At 33.9% G+C, this 20247-nt stretch overlaps 1 protein-coding gene across 1 annotated transcript; it reads right to left on the bottom strand.

Annotated features, from left to right (window-relative positions):
* Positions 1–14368: 14368 nt before the first annotated feature.
* LOC141537086 (uncharacterized) lies at positions 14369–15228 on the bottom strand. Its single transcript, XM_074257917.1, has 3 exons — positions 14958–15228; positions 14528–14896; positions 14369–14373 (listed from the first exon to the last, which is right to left on the bottom strand). Exons 1-3 carry the CDS (start codon positions 15019–15021, stop codon positions 14369–14371), a joined length of 438 nt encoding a protein of 145 aa, XP_074114018.1. The 5' UTR covers positions 15022–15228.
* Positions 15229–20247: the final 5019 nt, after the last annotated feature.

The raw sequence follows: 20247 nt of genomic DNA, 5'->3' as shown, positions 1-20247 counted from the left end.
GCTGGGTATTCAGCGATTGTCAAGATCTGTTTTCAGTGGTGACGTTTCTGAAGGTAACGACCTTTTCGATAATTAGAAAAAGAAATCAGGATCTAATTGTATATAAAAAAAATTTGAAAAAGGATTATTTCTAGTGTTTGGCGATTTACGTAAGTAGGTAAAATTTGTATTAATTAATGCTTGTACAGAAATCTCAAAATCCGAATTTTCCTCTTTTTTTTTTTTTTATTTCGCGTCTTAAATGACTTAAATTTTTATATTAGCGGGTGACTGGTCTTTGGGATTTTTTTTTTTTTTTTTTTATTTATTATTTATTAATATACCTTTTGCCAAGGACGAATCACCTGCTCTTCCTTATAGTAACTAATATATTATTGACTTATCTAGGATATTTATTGTGAGCTGCTGCTGTTCTTCACGGAGACTGGAATTTGCTGAGTTGGAAAGGTTTTACTCCTGACTTCGAAAATTCTTCGGTGTCCGTAGAGATGTCCTTGGATGAAGTTGAAGTGCTCACTTGAGTTGTGGGTGATGGGCAGACTGGTGGCTGTCTTTTCTCTGGTGCTGGCGTCTTGATGGGATATATAATTTCATTTAATTCTGTAGTAGGGCCTTTTACTGGTTCCTTTTCTTTTTTCCAGGTCTTCCTCCATGCCAGTAGGTAGCCAGGGAAAATTCTCCAGCTGCAAACTGCGCCGACGGTGAGGATTATTCCTAGAATGCTGATTGCTGAACCAACTGCTAATTTCCTGTGTAAGTTGTCTTCTTGGTGGTCTAGTGCAATTAGGGACATCTTCGCTTCGTTTTCGGACAATCCTTGACCCCAAGGCACGAATTCATCTGTGATTGCTGTTGCATCTTTGCTGTCCTTTAGTAGCAGATTTGGAGTCTAAACTGCTAGACTTGAATTTAAGGTTTCCAGGGTCAGGTTAATCTGGGGAATTATGTATTCGATTTCCGTGATGTCTTGGCTAAGACCATGGAATGAAAATTCGTTACATTTTACCCTGCAGCCAGGTTCCAGTTGAATGACGCCGGTACCATTAATGGTTGTGGTTTGCATAGGTTGGTTTTTGTATGACCACACTAGTTTTTCAGTTTTGCATGTGGAGTATGCCCATGTGTTCTTTGCGTTGATCTTGCTCCACGTCAATACACATTTGGGTATAATTCTTACATTGCAGCTTCGAAGTATGATTTCTTTCGGATCCATCAGCATTTTCATCTCGCAGTCTAGTTGTGGATTTTCGGTCGTTGATTTAATTGGAGTGTCTGGTGGGCAAACTAGGTCCATGTTGGATAGGCTTGCAATTTTTTATAAATTCGACACCACTGAGGAAGTAATTTTTGTGGTCCAGATCAGTAAATAAATATTTACTTGACGGTAAGATCGTGAGCGTTGATAGTTTGTCTCCCAGGAACTCTGGTTTCGGTAAAGGCTTTAGTTCGTAGTTAAGCCAAGGCATTTTACTGAGCAAGGGTACAGTGATGATTATTAAGAAGTGACCGTTTGCTCTGCCTGTTTCTATTCTGCATACCCGTACTAAAGCAGGGATGTCCATACGGTCGAGAGGCTGAGGCAGGTTAAGATGCGGATGTTTTGCCATCATGTCGAGTGTGGCTTGATGAAGCTGTTTAGCGGAGATGCTCATGTATGATGCTCTGCCTAATTGCGCTTCTTCAATTGCTCTTTCGGCGTCATTTAGGGCTCTTAGCTGATGAGTGAGTACTTGAACTGCTTCGTTTCCTATTAGGCAGAACATGTGAATACGCCTGATGTTCCTGAGCTTCATGGTCATAGAGTGCTGCATCTTATCGGCTTCCTGGCTCAGTGTCTCGATTCTCTTGGATATGTTATTCTCGTGTCGAAGGATTTGATTGATCTCACTGCGAATGATATGTGTGTTGTTTTGCGTCAGATGTACCAATTCTCGATTGTCCTGGTAGAGCTTGTTTAATTCTTTGTTGATATGCTCATTATCGTCGTAGTCCATGGTTCCAAATAACTTGCGGGCCATACTTCCTACGAATCCAAACCAAGGTCCCCTTCGGGTTCGGGTGCGAGACTCCTCGGTTTTTTCTTGTGTTTCTTCGAGTAATTGGCTTAATTGGTGGATTGCATCTTGTACTTCACCGTAGGTTTCTCTGAATACTTGTATCCTGAGGTATAGGTAGCAATCTTGTTTCATAAAATATCTTTCGCAGTTATTTATTGTGGTCTCGTACTGGTGATTGTTGTACGGTTCTATTTCGATTAGCTTCCTGATGTTGATGGAGCTAATGATCTTCCATTCTTCTTCGACCAGGTGGATCCTTTTGAATGGGTCGAGTAGTAGTCCAGGGTTTGAAGGTAGGGTTTTTATGGTGACTTTACCCTTGGGTTGTTGATTTCCCTCTCCTGGATTGTCTTCCCCCATGCATCCACTCCCAAGAATGAGAAGGATCAAGAGCGTCTTCATATCGGTAAAGCCTTTAACAGAGTTCTTTAGATTTGATTTTAGATTTTTGTTCGATACTAGAAAGCTTGGCTTTGTTCGGATTTAAGGTTTTCCTCTTTCCGTTGTCTTTTTCTATAATAAGGTTTCCGAAGTCATTAATTTCGACGATTTTGTAAGGACCGGTATAGTAATGGTCTAATTTATTTTTACGGGGCTCTTTTAGGGCCCATACCGTGTCTCCTACGTGAAAATTTACCGGATGGATATGTTTATCAAATCTTTCTTTAGAATCATGTTTGGCTTTTATCAAGTTTTCCGCGGCTATTCGTTGGATTTCCGATAAGCGGCTAATCAGGTCGGCTACATAGTCGCTATAGATTTCGATTTTATCAAAGCCTGGGTACTGCGTCGGTGTTTTCGCTTTTCGGCCAAATAAAAGTTCGTATGGTGTGAATTTAGTCGCGGTATGCACGGTGGTATTATAATTTAGCATCGGGAGAGGTACGAATCTGTCCCAGTTTTGGAATTTATCTACGTAGGCTCTCAGGTAGTCAACTAAAGGTTGATGGGAGCGTTCAAGGGATACATTTCCGTGGGGATAATAGGAGGAGGTCATCAATCTTTGGATTTTTAAGGTTTTGGCTAGTTGTTGAATAAGCTTACTGGTGAATGAGGTGCCCTTATCTGAAAGTATTATCCAAGGGCACCCATAGATTGCGATGTAATGATTTAAGAGGGCGTCTGCCACTGTTGCTGCCTGAATGTCAGGAATTGGTACTGCGGCTGCTGCCTTGGAAAAATTGTCCTGGATAGTGAGGATATGCACGTTTCCATCAGGGGTCATTGATAATGGCCCTACAGTATCAATGCTTATCTTTTCGAACGGTTCTAGAGGAGTATCTGTGATGTTCATGGGTTGCCTGGTTTTTATTCGTGTTAGTTTGTTCCTCTGGCAGACTTCGCATCGCTGTATAAATTGATAAATCTGTTGTTTCATTCCAGACCAATAGAATCTTTCTCTGATTCGCCAGTAAGTTTTTACAACACCTTTATGGCCACCCACAAGGCTGCTGTGATTTTCTTCGATGATGTCGGTCCTTTTAGGTTCTTCAGGGACCTCGACGTTTCCTTCGCACAATGTTATGACTGCAGGACAGTCCCTCAGTTCTTGGCTTAAATATTTTCTGATATCCAAATCATCGAATTCGTCCCCCTGCTTTGCGCAGCGAAAGGAATGAATTTGATAATCGTACATCGTTGCGCGGAGGTTACGTAGCCCTTCAATTAGGTCGATGGGTGTCGTTTTTTCGAAATGATGATCTTTTACGATGACTGTAAAAATTTTACATCTTCCTATCCGAGTAATTAGAACTTTCCCTTTTTTTAGGATGGGTAGCTATTAGGTCGGGGCCGTTAATAAACTCAAGGTCTCGGAGCAGCCGAGATACGGGTTTAACTATTTCACAATCGGCAGCCAAGAAGTGTACCAGATGATCTCGCACATAGGTAAGACCGTCGCGACTGACTTCGAACTTTACGTTAATTTCTTGACTCGCTGGAGGTTTTTCTGAGCTTGATGAGGAGAGATTATCTGTTCGGTAGTACTTTTCTCGCATCATGTCCTCTATTTGCTCATAGGTAGGGGGATCCCGTATTGAAATTGGAGGGAAGGTTCGTTGAATTCTTCTCGAGCTTTGTTCGCCGTTATTTATTGGCGGAGAAGGATTTTCGGTTACCTCAGATCTTTTGCTTGAGCCTTCTGATGATTTCGACTCGTCGGTTGCAAGTTTGGTTTGATCCGAATGCTCAGTTGAATCTTCCGATGATTTTGATTCCTTATCGAGTATTATAGATTCCGATGCCCTCTGAGATTCGGAATTTTTATAGCCTTCTTTTAGGCTTGGCGGAGAAATTGATCGTTGTTCAGCCGTATGTGGAGCAGTTTCTCTTCGCGTCGAGCTTCCGACTGGGAAATTTTCGAAGTCGAGTGTCTGGCTAGTTGAGGGTCGGGGTTTGTCTAGAGTATCGATGATGTCTCGTGCTTCGTGGTCATACCGTATTCCCATGGCTGATAGATTATTTGGAACTAAAATTCGAGCATATAAGGGGGTGAGAGATCCTCTCATGCTCCTGAAGTAGTCAGTAATTCTGGAGCCTTGTTTTTCATTCGGAGAAGTTGAAGTGGCACTAGCTTCAACGTTCGTAGGAGCCTGGTTTAAATCCGGGGATCCTGGATCGACTATTGTAGGTACTTCATCTTCAGGGCTGATCTCGCTGCTGGTTACATGCTCCGAGATATCTTTATTATCTCTCAGAAATTCTTCGATGGTGTCATCGGATTCAGTTTGAAGTGAAGGAAGTTCACTCAGGGATTCGCGGATTTGTTTTGCGACGCTTGAACTTGTTACCTTTAGGCCCGCTCGTTCGCGAGGGGTATACTGACTAATCAGTTCCTCACGCTCAAGATTTTCCAGAGCTTTTGTTCGATAGCTGGATTGGGAAATAGGACGTTTTTCTAACATTTCGTCGAACATTTTAACGAGTTCTTGAGTTTTTCTACGGAGCTTTGGAGCGGCAGGTGTTTCTTGATCTTTTTCTGATTCATCGTCCCCCTCTTGTCCCTTGTCTAGCGCCGATTCTTCGACGTTCGGATGGATTTTAAAGACCTCGTCGTCCCCCTCTTGGGTTTTATCAACATCATCTTCGACGTGGCTGGACTCCAATTCCTTATAGTTCTGTTTCGGGGGTACTCGCGTCGTTCCCTGTATGCGCATTCATAGTCTAGAAGCTATGGTATCCCGAATTTCAGGTGCGCTTTTAATTCTTGGTTTGTTTTTAGTTTCAGGTGGGCGTCCTGGTCTCCTCACAGCATTGATGGCTTGGTCATCGGTTATTTTAGATGTTAGTCTTTTGTTCTCATTAACCGAGGAGGGAAGCGAAATGGAATATGAAAAATATCGTGATTATTACGAATTAGATTTTTAACTGTTTCTTTTTCCTGTTCTGATAGGTGATTCAGTTTTACTTTATCCATGATGTAGACGATTCTGGATTTTGGATCTGTTATTTTTGAGGACTTGCAGGATTCGGGTCCGTCGGATTCGTCCCCCTCTGAGTCTGAATGGTCGAATTCGAATTCCTCGAGCGTCTGAAGTGGGATGTCTAACTCTTGGGCCTCGTTGGTGACGTTGGTTACCATGCACATAGCGAATTTGTCTTCGACTGTCACAAGTGCTTCGCCTAAAAGTACTCCCTGAGGCAGAGATATTCTTGGCAGGTATCTTTCGGTTATTTCCGGGTTTCCGATCGGGATCGAGATTGTCATCTTCATTCGAGGAGGTATGGTGTACCTCGAGGATTGCTGAGTTTCGAGACTGAAATGAATTGTTTTCGACGGATGAGATATGAGACTCAGAGATTGCTGATGGTAAGATATTTCAGCTTTTTCTCGTTTCAGAAAATCGTTTCCTAAAATACCGACTCCAGGGAAAGGTAAATCCTCTTCACACACTTGAAATACGACTGTTAAACCTAAAACCTTGAGATCGACTGTGCCTTTGGTTTTTAAAGGCCAACCATTGAGTCCTCTCAATTGTATCGAATTTTCTGCGTTTATAGGCGTGGTAGGTTTAAGGGCTGATAAATTGATCAGTGAAACGTCCCCCCCTGTATCGATTAAAAACCGTTGATAATCGCCAAGGAGTGAGTTGCAGGATAGGTAGATCTTTGGGCCTATTCCTAATGCCAGTACTCGTTTTTCTGGATATTCCCTAGGCATGATAATAGGTATAGGTTTTATAGGCCGTTTACGGAGCACAAGTGTGTTCCAGTAAAATGAGATGTTAGCTTGCTCTTTTTTAAAGAATTCGTTACCTAAGATGGCATTGTAACCTCCTGGGGGATTTGGTACGATGTAGAATGTTATTTCGGTTCCTAATGTTTGTAATGTGATTTTTCCTTTGATTGGCATGCTGCTTTGACCTATACCTCCTATGCTTCCATTATTTACTTTATGACAGAGCAACAGAAAGTCTCACGCGCAGCCGTAAGTGCGACAAGGATAGCTAATTGAGGCATGCTGGCAGCTGCCGGGGCCCGAGCTCCTCGCGCTGTGATTGGCTATTGAGAAACCACGTGTTTACAGCTTACTTGCGGCACTGCGTTCACAACAGTTATTTTCGGAGCCTCGTGAAAAATTATCCAGTGTTTTTATATCTTTTTTAAAAATTTTATTAAAATATAATTTCTTTTTTGAAATTTAACATGTACGTACGTGCATATGTGACTGTGTAAATATTTGCGTATATAGTTTGAACTGCTTTAAATTAGTGCTGTAATTATTTAATAAACAAATTTTAATTTTAAGGTTATAAACAGATAAATCACGATGAATAAAACAAGTTTAAAATGTTTTATTTATAAAAAGCGTACTGATAAGTTCATTGTTTTTAATGAAGAAGTATTGGAAAAATGTAAAGTCTTTTTAAAAATTCGCCAAGAAAAAAATTATCGATATTGTGATGTGGAATTGCCGGAAAATGTGACCCAAACAGACGGTTATCATTCGCAATGTTATCGGCTTTTTTCAGCTTCGATGAAGCACCACGTTGAAAAAAATGTTAGTAGATCATCTCAACCATCTACATCTTCAACAGGTATTATAAACAAATTTTTTATTTATTTTTCAGAATTGAGTAATAATAATAATACTGAAATTGAATTATATCTGATAATTTTTATAATTTTTTCAACAAATAAATTAAGACAAGAAAATTAATATAAGAAATTTCATATTTCAAAACTAAAAAAAAAAATTAGAAATGCAATTTTTTAAAAACAATTTTCTTGATGAATTTTTTTTCCAGAAAAATAAAAAAATTATCAGGTGTTTGATAATTTAAGTTTCATAAATAATGAGTTTTATTTAAAAAATATTATAATACGAATGAATTTAGAATGGTGTAAAATTAGAATTCTTTCGTTTGTAGTATTTCAATCGACCTTTTCTTAATACCTGATTTTACGAATTTTTATCTGACTCTCCCTCCAAGGGTGTGTGAGTTTGTAAAGAATAAATTTCTGTAGTTTTCTATCGTAGCAAGTGAATTAGGCTTTACAATTTTTATTTTTTTTTCTTTTTATTTTATTTTAACAGAGATAAGTCTGTCTTATTTTTGTCATGTAAAAAAAATGTTTCCTTTAAGATTTTAGTTAACACTGTTTAATATAAAACAAAAATTTTAAAAAACAATTGAGCGAATTATAAACCTTCAGACTCCTAGATTTAATTGAATAGTATTGAATTTTATTAATATTATAAGTCTATTAGATATTGTTTACAATATCATGATTATTAATTTTTCTTCTCTTTTTTCTAGGTGATTCATTGATTTTTGAATACTCAGAGAAATCAATTACAGCAGATGAAACACAATCACCGTCAGTAAACATTGAAAATGTGGAAAATAGCCAGAAAAATCCCGAAATTGATGCTTCAATGCAAGATTCTGAACAATCACAAAATAAAGATGCATCTGAAATCAACATAAATGTTTGTCTTTTTTGTACAAAATCTACAAAAAAATGGAAAGGGCAAATGCAAAGATTGTGTGATCTTGATGTAGTAAGTTTAAAAGTTGCCATTGAGCCTTTTCTTAATTTTGTTTCCGACACTGAAGTTTTTAAAAAACTCCAAGAAGTTCAAGAATCAACAATTTTAAAGGCTCATCGAATTTGTCGAAAAGAATACATAAATTCACTTCAATCGTTTGTTGATAAACCGCAAACTACTTATCATAAGAATATCCAGTTTCATAAAGAAGCTTTCGAAAACATTTGTCTATTCATTGATAGTAATATTCTTTCGAATAAGAAATGTTTTTTTTTCACGTATTTATGTGATTTTTACGAAGGTTCAATCAAGGATGCAGCCCGTAAATATGGTCATGTTTATAATAATACTTTGTCAAAAGCCAATTTGGAACGTAAAATTGAAAAACACTATGAAGGACAACTAAAATTTTCGATTTTTCATAATAAAAAAATTGTTGGTCCCATTAACCGTGACATTGATGAGAATTTATATTCTCTATTAGAAGAAAAATCCATCCCTTATGGAAATATTTTTCAAAAATAACTCTTAAAAAGTCTCAAAAACTCTTAATAAGACTTTTTAAAAGTCTTATTTTTTCTCAGTAAGTAAAAATAAGTGTTGACAAGTGTGAATAACTCTTTAAAACTCTTAATAAGTCTTACATTCTCAGAAAATTGGGACTTTTTTTAAAGAGTTTTTCAGAGTTAATAAGACTTAATCAGAGTTTTAATAAAAAAAAGTACAAGCAAGAAAAAAGAGTTTATAAAAGTTTTTAAGAGTTGAGAAGACTTAATCAGAGTTTTATTAAAAAAAGTACAGTAGTGAAGCTGGGGGGTGATACCGACATTACAGGAAACTGTTTTACCAACAGAGGGTTCGTGTCCATGCTAAGTACCATTTGTCGATATGGGTGACCTGTTTTAACGACAGTTTGAGGATATGGTCGAGGTTTTGCAGGTGGCGCTGGTGGTGAATTCCGCCGCCATCTTACTGTCCGCCATTTCTCCGCCATTTTTAAAATTTATCCGCCATTTTGAATTGTGAATCCGTCATTTGAATCCGCCATTTTGAATCCGTCATCTGGTGGCTGCTATCAGCCATTTGAATCCACCATCTGGTGGCTGCTATCCGCCATTTTGAATCAGATTTCCGCCATCTGGTGGCTGCTATCTGAAATCCGCCATTCTGAATCCGCCATTTTGAATTTGCTATCTGAAATCCGCCATCTGGTGACCGCTATCCGCCATTTTGAATTGTGAATTCACCATTTTGTTAAAAATGCACCTGTGATCTAACCATCAACTATAGTTGCTTAGATCACAGGTGCATTTTATTGTTCATAATCTGAAAAGGTTTATATATTCAAACTGCATGTATGACGAGTACATGCGAGAAGATACACCATCTGGTGAGGTTTTTGTCAACCTTAGGTTTAAGCCTGTTCAAGGTCATACGCAGTTTTCTTTGTTCTCCTGCGTAGTAGATGACGTCATCATACAGGTCTGAGCCTGTTCAAGGTTGCGTAACTGCACAGTTTTCTTTGTTCTATTTGTAACTGCGTAGTAGATGACGTCATCAGACAGGTTTAGACTTGTTTTGTGAAAGGGGGGGGGGATTTCCACGAACCAGATGACTCATTCTGTTCTAGAATTTTCTAACTGCGCAGTAGATGACTCATTCTGTTCTAGAATTTTCTTACTGCGCAGTAGATGACGTCATAAATCGGTTTCGAGGTAGAGGAGTGGGGGTAACTACGCAGTATTTTCTGCCTATATAAGCAGCTCGCTGAGAGCGTACTTCATAAAAACGAAGTACACGTCGAGAGTGAACTTCACAAAAACGAAGTACACGTCTCCAGTGAAGTACCAGTTGCCGACAGACAGTAGTGAAGTATTGGTGATATACATCTTCTGCCTATCAGTATTACTAATTGTAAGTATTCATTTACTGTCTAATTAAAATATGAATTGAATGAAGAATCATTTAATTAATTAAAAAATTTTTACAGCTATCAATCATGGATCTTATCAAGATAAATGAGGTTAATTGTCTTACTGGGATTCTTCCTGTTAAAAAAATGATTCATTTGGAGTTTAATCGAGAATATAAGATTAACGGTATCAAAGCTATTACAACTCAGTATGGAACTAGGATTGTTGCTAATATAAACGATGAATTTAACATTTATCTACCATCAAGAACTATTCAACATCTAAAAGATGATAACTTCATGAAGAGTTTGAATGAATTAATAGATTCAAACTATCTGTTTCTGCGTTATCATGGTGGAAAATATAATAAATTTGAATTTATTAATTCTAGTCTTGATGTAAAAATGACCAGTGGAATTATTTAATCAATAAAATATTGGATTTCAATATAAATAATTCATTGTTTTTATTTATAATCCCTCGTTTTAAATTTAAGATCAATATTTATAATTCAAATGTTAATGTAGATATATCAGGGATTATATTTTTAATTTAAATTCCCGCGCCTCTTACAGTAGTGACATCTACTATTAGTTTAAATTCTACACATCTTACAACAGTCACATATACTATGTTTATTTATCGCGGGGAATGAGAGTAGTTCAAACCTCCCAGTCCACCGCTACCTTTTACTGTGCCACCTTTAGGAGAGTAGTGAAAGGTGTTTTCCAATAGTAACAGTATGCTATTGCTGTTGGACTATACATCCCACTCCTCAACTATACCTATGCCTGGCGCGTCTCAAACTTTATATTAGTTGATAAGTTTGTGTTTATGAAATTTACCTTCTTCTTTCATCGGCCTAATAATAATAATAATAATAATAATCATAATATTAATAATAATAATAATAACAATAATAATAATAATAATAATATTTATAGTTATAGTTTCATTTATATTTTTATATTCTTATAAATAACGATACATTAAACTATATAAAAATATAAATTATTTTTCGAAATTCTTAAATCAAATTTTTAACAAAACTATTCAAACATCATTTTCCACATCATAAAACCCTTCATCTTCATGAGTCATATTAATAGCTGCAACAACTGCTCGTCTTTGTGCATGGAAATGTACCATCTTCTGAAATAATGCACTTATACCATTTATTCGTTGATAATTATTATCATTAACTTCATTATCAACATCTTTCAGGAAACACCAAGTTAAGCAGTTGTTACTTATACAAATCTTAACTTTCACATCATCTATTGATATTTCCGACTGGTTAATCATATAATCATCATCATTTAATAGTCTTGTAGCTAGTTCCCGGAAAATGATATTGATAATATCCTCCTCTGATCTAATCCTCAACCAATCATTAGGAATTATTGCACTGTAGCAAAGTTCAAGATCTTTTGATGGATACACTATAATAATAAACGAATAAATGAATAAATAATGATTTTTCATTCAGTTGCAGAACCTTGTTTAAATATATTCATTACAAATCACTATCATGAGATTTGAATTTTTCAGTAATAATAATAATTTCAACTTATATCTCTAGATATATAATTTACATAAAGCGAATATTTTGAAACAAGGAAATAGTTTTATATTATTATTATAAATTAATAATAACGCACTTGGTACATGTAGTTGTCCTTTCACCACATATTCATCATATAATTGAGGATACATTTCAACCAAAAGATCTCCTGAAAACACATATCGAAGTGGTGTTGGTATGACATCTCTCCAGAACTTTGAACCACCAGGATAATTCCTCATGACTTATAATCAGCATCGTTGCAATATCATTGATGGTGATAATAGCTTCATGAAATTGTTCATCTCCTACAATCAAAAGACCGAGTTCCTGGATGATCAAATTCCATATCATGTTTGGATTGATTGCAGACCATTCGATAGGAATAATAATTTCATAACTCAACATATTCCCCATCTTGAAAAAATTCAATACAATTATTACACAAAATAAGTTTACCTTTATAATCCAAAGAAATATTATGGTAAATTATATTCATTCAAATAATTTTCAAATTACCTTTGTTTTTGTTCTTGTTAGTTTCAAATTTTAAAATATTCCTAAAAATGATAAATTAATTTATTAATTAACTTATACATTAGTATTATAATAGTTACTATTAATTCATTGAATTATAAGATAAATAGCAGAATAAATTGTAGAAAAAAACTTACAACGCACTTGCTTCTATTGTTGTCACTATTGTTTTTTACAAGACTGACGCTTTACAAGTTTAACCCTGTCTATCTTCACATAATTTTCATCTACGCATTATTTTTTTCTTCCTATTAGAAAAAAGTTCTATGATATCAGCCAATAGAAACTCTTAGTCCCAAAACGCATGATGCTAATTGGTTCTTTCATTGAACACACACTATACACACACTATACACAGCCAGTGAGTTGATATTTTTGATGTTAACAAAAATGTTTATAAATGTTGTCATGAAAAATTATTGGATAGATATAATAATCATTTTTTTATTATCCTTGAATCCGAAATTTCATCGAAATTCATCATTTTTTCGATTAAAATTTAATCACTGAAAATTCTACTTTAAGGGCTCATTTTGACGCGTGAAAGCAGCCAGTTTAAAAATATTTGAAAAATTTTTCTAGTTACTATAAATATATAAAATAACATACAACTTTTAATTTAAACAAAATTAATAATAAATAAAATGTTAGAAAATATTAGAAAATAATAATTATTATTTATCTTTATTTCAAAATTATTATTTGATAAACTAATATGAGGTTGATGTGCCCTCTATCGTCGAATCCAAAAATCTTCTATCGCTATATTTTTTAAAATCAATACTCACTTTTTATTTTTCAAATGACTTTATAAAATAATACATGACTTTTAATTTAAACAAATATTAATAATATTAATTATAAAATATTAGAAAAACAAAATTGATTATTGATTTTCATAATTAAAAAACCAAAAAAACCATTTACACCATCTACAGGTGTTTATAAGCATTACTATCAGTAACAGTGTTGGAAAAATTATTTAAAAATTTGAATTTAGTAACTAACAATAATTAATTCTATTCTTAATTAAATGTGTTAGGATATAATAATAATAATAATAATAATAATAATAATAATAATAATAATAACAATTATAATTCATTTATTTTAGATTTATTGAGTGCTTACAAACCAATCTTTTAAATTTTTTACATTTTCCAAAGCACATAAATCAGATAAACGATAATGAAAATTACAAAAATGATTATTACATATTTTCATGCTTTTCAGAGAGGGACATTTGAAATTATCGAGATCGATTACAATTTTATTATTACAATCAATTAAATTTTGAACCCATAACTTTTTCTCGATACCTTTGACATAAATAATTTTTTTATTACAAGTTAAATAATTGAGAACTTCTTTGAGCTTGTAATATGAAGTTGTTCCAGCGTTCCAACCGATTCCATGATAATTTCGGATCAGCCAGGTATTCAGACGTTGATAGTTGGTAGGTAGCACCTTCCAGTGATATGGTGGTTGAAATAGTGTGTATGACAACTCTTCAATATTATAAATATCATGTTGAATTGTTATTGAGGCCAACTCCTTAACAATGAAGCGATTATCAGCTCCTCTGAATCCTTGAACGTCTAGAATGATCTCCATTTTTACTTTGCGAGTGATTCAAACCTCCCAGTCCACCGCTACCTTTCACAGCGCCGCCTTTAGGAGAGAAGTGAAAGCTTTTTCCAACGGCAACAGTATACTGTTATTGTTGGATTACACCTCCCGTCCCTCGAGCGCTGACCTGAGACTGGCGCGTTTCAATCTTCATATATCCTTTAAAAATTGTATATATAAACTTATCACACCTTTAAGCAACTTCAAATTATTGAAATAACTTTTAAGCAATAACAAAATTTTCTATTTGAAATATAAAAAATATTAATCTAGTTTACATTTACGGATTAAAATCATCTTTTACCAATACTTACTTTGAGTTTATAATCATAAAAGAACATAATGTTATTAAAAAATAAAAACCTTAGTCAAGTTCACTTATTAATTTATTTTATTATTCTGAAATATAAAAAAATAAAAATCTTAGTTAAGTTCACTTATTAATTTATTTTATTATTCTGAAATATAAAAAATAAAAATCTTAGTTAAGTTCACTTGTTAACTTATTTTATTATTCTGAAATATAAAGAAAAAACCTTAGTTAAGTTCACTTATTAACTTATTTTATTATTCTGAAATATAAAAAAATAATCTTAATAATATGCAAATTGAACTTAAAATTCTTCATTTACTTATTTAAACATCTTTTATTAAATGATTTACGTTAAATTTATAATCATACTACAACACAATATTATATAAAATGTAACAATCTTACTTATTAGCAACATAATTTTATAAACATATAAAATTTTTTTCTAAATCTTAGTTAACTTTGTACTAAAAATTTTTTTATAAAAGAATAGAAAACTAAACATCCTCCATATCCTCAAGCCTTCATCATCAACAGTATTCATCACTCTGCTGATTATTTCTATCATTACTCGTCTTTGAGCATGATGATTTATTAAACGGAAGAATAAACCGCTTGTCCAATTGTTGACACGTATATAGTGCAGCTCATCTACCGAATCATCACCATCTTTCATGAATGTCCATACAAGACATTGATGGCTGATAAAGATCAATGTCCTAATATCATTAATAATGATCACGGCATCCTCAAGTTCAGCATTATCATTGCTTAATATCGGATTCAATTGTTGAATCACAATATTTTCCAACATGCTAACGCTTCTGTATTCCAGCCATTGTCTTGGAACGAAGGCGCTGTAAAATAATTCTCCTCCCATCGATGGATAAACTATGATGAACAAGGATTAATTAATATTTAATAATAATAATAATAATAATTTATACTTTACCTGGTGTAGATAAATTTTGAGCATGAAGGTGATTAATGTATTCCATATGCATTTCTGGATACATTGATTGCAGCAAACTGCCTGAGAAGCGGTATCCAAAAGGTGATGGGTATGAATCACCAGGTATTTTAAACCACCAACTAAATTTTTTTCGAACTAATAGTCAAAATCGTAGACAGCACATTGATAGTAATAACTGCACCATGGAATTTCTCACCACCCAGAATCAGCAATCCAAGCTCTTCTGTTATTAATGCCCAAAGTTCATTAGGATCCATTTGGGACCACTGAATGGGGATTATAATCTCATGTCCTAATGTGTTACCCATTTTTTCATCAAATACTATACAAAAATTAAATCAAAAATAATTATTTAAAACAATTATGAATTAAAATTATAAAATTAAAAAATCAATTTAAAATTATAATTAAAAATAAAAAAGTTAAATTAATAAAAATTTTGATTTAAAAACATTATTTGAAATTGTTTTACAATATTTTTACATTTTCTATTATTGCTTTGTTATAAAAGTTGCTATTATATATTGGAAACGAAATTTTATGAATACTTAGTCAAACTTATATATTATTATTAATCTGACACTTATGCTTTAATAATATTAATATGTAAAAATTTGTTTTATTATTATATTGAAATATTATTATTATTAATTATAAATTTCTTAAAATTATTAAAATATTGTAAAACAATTTATTTATGACGCATTACTTACCAAGCTAATTTCGCAAAGTATACTCGCCCCCACAGATCTCTCTATCTTCCTAGAAATTTCTTTCTTCCTATAGAGTCAAAGGGTTTTCAATCCACCAATTACAGCTATCAGACTGAAAACGCATGATGCTGATTGGTTCTTTCATTGGATACACACTATACACTGCTGACAAGTTGACATTTTTTGATGTTAACAAAAAACATTGATAAACGTTATTATGTAAATTATCGGATAAATATAATAATTATTTTTCATTATACCCAAATCCAAAATTTCATCAAAATTCATCAATTTTTTCAATTAAAATTTAATCATCGAAAATTCTGCTTTAGGGGTACATTTGGCGTGTAAAAGCAGCTAGTTCAAAAATATTAAAAAATTTTCTAATTATACCTTAATAATTAGATCTTTATTATAAAAATTAATTTAATATTATCAACAAATATTGATTGAATATTATTTTAATTAACACATTAAATAAATGATGTGTAGAATAATATATATTTTGATACATTTTGATTCGCGAGAATTTTCATGGTTAGTTATACGGTCAGTTATACAATCAGATATCCACCATTTCAAGAGGATGATTCAACTAATAGCTATATGAAATTATAACTATTTTATTGATTTAAAAATTAATTAGTTATAAAATCTTGTTGATTATATATTGATTAATTTTAGATGTAAAAATATAATAATAATTTTTATTTTAAAATTATCATTTTAATAAACTGATATGTGATGGAAGCACCATCTTTAGTTGAATTGAAAAATCTTATATCAATGTATTTTTTAAAAAACTAATATGTGATTGAAGCACCATCTTTAGTTGAATTGAAAAATCTTATATCAATGTATTTTTAAAAAACTAATATGACTGAACCACCATCCTTAGTTGAAGTGAAAAATCTTATATCGATATATTTTTAAAAAAATCAATACTTATTTTCAAATGGTTATATAAAATAACTTCAATATTTTGACTGGTAAATCAGATTTATGTGCTGTGTTAGGTTCAAGCACGCGGTTGGTAAATCCAAGTAATGATCCAATGGAATCTTCAGGCTCAAAATTTATATATTGATCACATCTTATTTCACTTCTCAACTCATTGTTGTTTGCTTTTAAAGTGAAACTTAGTTCAGGTAATGTCCTGTTTATATAAGTTTCAATATCTTTGATTTCATAACTCCCTGTTGGTATAGTTATTTCTTGAAATCTCTTGATTGTGCTTCTTTTGGATCTTTTTGATGACACATAAAATTTATTAGCACTGTAACAGGGTAAATTACCCTAAATCGATAAATCACCTGAGATCGATAATTAGTCGACTCAGCACTGACGCGCCCCGATCTTCCGGGTCTCCCGTGTAGTAATTAAGAGGGGAGTGGAATGGGTAAGTTTTCGGTAGTTGGAGGGTGACAGAATCAGAAGAGGTTTGATAGTCAGCCGCACCGGTCACCACTACGGAATTAACAGGAATATACCGAATTTCAAGACATACCCGGAGTGAAGGATAAGGAAAAGGGAATTTACAACCTGCACCTGGAAGACTCACCACGGCACATAATATTCGTGAAAGGAGTAAAACGATTACCCAGGTACATTATTCATTCCGTGGGTGGAAGATAGACCGCGGTTCATACTCGGTCTATCATTCCTCTTCTTTTCTTTATTAAAATTTAATAAATTAATTGTGGAACATTTGCTAGTTTTTAGATTGAGTGATTTTTATGGGGGTTTATACCCGAGGATCACTTAATCGACCTTGCGGGGGAAAGTTTTAATATCTGAAAGTTTTCAGTAAATTAAATTTTTATTATTTAGCGGCACCTTCCTCCACTCTCTCTACTCTAAGATTAAGATTTCTCAGCTCTGGACCGGTTCCAGGAACCGTGATTAATAATCCTGGTGGCGCCCTGGTAATTTTTATTGTTGTTAGTTTTGTTAGTTAAATTTAAAATTGATTAGGGGCCAGCCTGAGCAGGTAAAACTGCTACAGCACCAACATCAATATTTGGTATTGAATTAAATGTTAGGAGCTTAACAAGCCCAAGAACATAATTTTTTGTTGGTGATAGCTCAATCGGTGGAAAATAATTTGCCTCCAGTATGGAGGAGTTTCCGGATAGTGTCAAGGTGAATGACTCTGCCATGACTGACGCTTGTTGTCTCGACTCACTTCAATTTATAGTTATCCAGCCAGGAATTTTAAGCACAAATGTCCACATATGATTGTATCAAAGTCTTGATATCTTTTATGATTGTACTTTACGCTACCTACATCGAGATATTTCATCATGTCTTGTGGGGTTGTAGATTACCAAAACTATCAAAGTAAATTACTTGATTATGATTCTTCTTGTATGCAACCCAGTGAGTTCCAGGTCCAAGTTTATCATCTAAATTTATTATTGCTGATTCGTTTGTCTTTGGTCCAGATTTTGGTAAATCATTTCTCATGATAACTCCACGAAAATTTGAAATTTTAAGCAGCTTGACATATTTTAATAAGTCGATGTTAGTCAGTGCTCGATGTGGTAGCTCTACTGGTTTTTTGACTTCTTGCAGCCAGCATGTTTGAAGAGATACGTTATGAGCTCAATGGCGTAGAAATTGACAAATGTAAGAATGTTGGTATCACCAGTGTTATGAAAGGATACACTTCTCTGAGTCCGGGACAGCAAAATATTCTGGAAAATGCTGGTTGGATTGTTAATGAAGATGACAACAAGCTGACTGATAATAGCGGTTACTTTGATGTCTCAGTACCGCTGAGTTTCATTCTTGGATTTGCTGAAGATTATCAACGAATTATCGTGAATGCCAAGCATGAATTGATACTGATCAGATCAAATACTGATCAAAATGCATATGTTGTTACCGTTGAGAATGAAAATGTTTCAATTACGATTCAAAAAATTGAGTGGATTGTACCGTATATAACAATGTCTGACAAGCAAAAAATTATGGTGTTGAATTACATAACCTCTGATTCAGCTATTCCAATCAGTTTCCGGACTTGGGAATTGTATGAGTATCCACTGCTACCAGCTACAACCAATCACATATGGGTAATCAAATCAGCAAATCAACTCGAGAAACCTCGTTTTGTTATCGTTGGATTTCAAACAGCAAGAAAGAATCAACCGGATCAAAACGCAAGCGAGTTTGATCACTGCAGCATAAGAGACATTAAGCTGTTCTTGAACTCTCAGAGTTATCCATATGGAAATTTGAACCTCAACATTGTGCATAATCAGTATGCCTTGATGTATGATATGTACACAAATTTTCAAAGTGCTTACTATGGAAAAGAAGCTGAACCGCTATTGGCTAAGAAAAAATTTCTATGTACAGCACCTCTGTATATAATTGACTGTTCCAAGCAGAACGAGTCAATCAAATCTGGACCTGTGGATATACGTCTGGAGTTTGAATCGTCAGCACAGTTTCCAAATCAAACTGCTGCTTACTGCTTGATAATTCACGACCGATTAATTGAGTACAATCCCATCAGCAGCACTGTAAGAAAACTTACTTAATGGTACAGTTTCATCCGAAACCCACCATACATAACATGTATGTATGGGACTTTGCATCCAGACAAGCGAGGAAAGGACCACGGGAACAAGCAGCAAGAGACGGAGAACGATTTCGTCGACGAATACAACAAATCAATAACATTATTGATCCTATACTAATCAATAAACTTAATGTAATTAAAAATAGTAAATAAACTTAATGTAATTAAAAATAGTAAATAAATAACAATGTTTTTGTAATTTAATGTTTTTTAATTACAAACCTTACTAGAATAAGTATAAAAAATTATTTAGTATAAAAGTTAAGTATAAAACAATTATTTAGAATAAAAGTTAAGTGCACATATCAAAACACAATTCTCTCACAATTTCTGTAATTGTTTTCCCAGAGTGATTAATAAGCTTGAATTTATTATAATTGGCCCCAATGTAGTGTAGATTTAAAGTATTGCATAAGATTAAAAATTTCATTTTAAATATCATATCAGGATTGTTGAGATATTTCTGGTTGGTGGTAGCAGGGAAGAACGTTGAAAAGTGGTTTTCCAGATCGATTTCAACGTTGAGTCCATTATCTGTCATAACCGTTCTAATCCCAGTTAGCTTGTAAGTTTTTCCCACCTCAAGTTCACACATCCTCTTGAACATCAACGGGCTTGGAGTTTTATCTTCAACTTTGACACGCTTGAAAGTTGTTGATCTCTCAATTTCATGCATTGTATCGGTAACAGGATGTTTACGGTACGGTGCCATGATTGAGATTTCTTCAGCAGATTTCAAGTAGCAGATTCCAGCACGAGGTAGCAGATTTCAACAGCTGGTAGCCGGCTTCAGAAAACAGTTTCAGAACAGCAGATTTCAAAAGCTTGATATTTTCTAACACACAACACTATGGTACTTCACTCGTACTTCACTTCGATGAAGCATGCTCGCGGCGCGCTGCTTTTATAGCAAGGTAATGACGTCATCTACTGCGCAGTTGGAAAAATTCTAGAATAGTATGACTCA

Source organism: Cotesia typhae, unplaced genomic scaffold, assembly GCF_013202065.1.
Source record: "Cotesia typhae breed Kobodo isofemale line unplaced genomic scaffold, CoteBio_Ctyphae scaffold_58, whole genome shotgun sequence".
Classification (NCBI taxonomy): Eukaryota; Metazoa; Arthropoda; class Insecta; order Hymenoptera; family Braconidae; genus Cotesia; species Cotesia typhae.
This window is presented reverse-complemented; position numbering and strand designations above follow the sequence as displayed.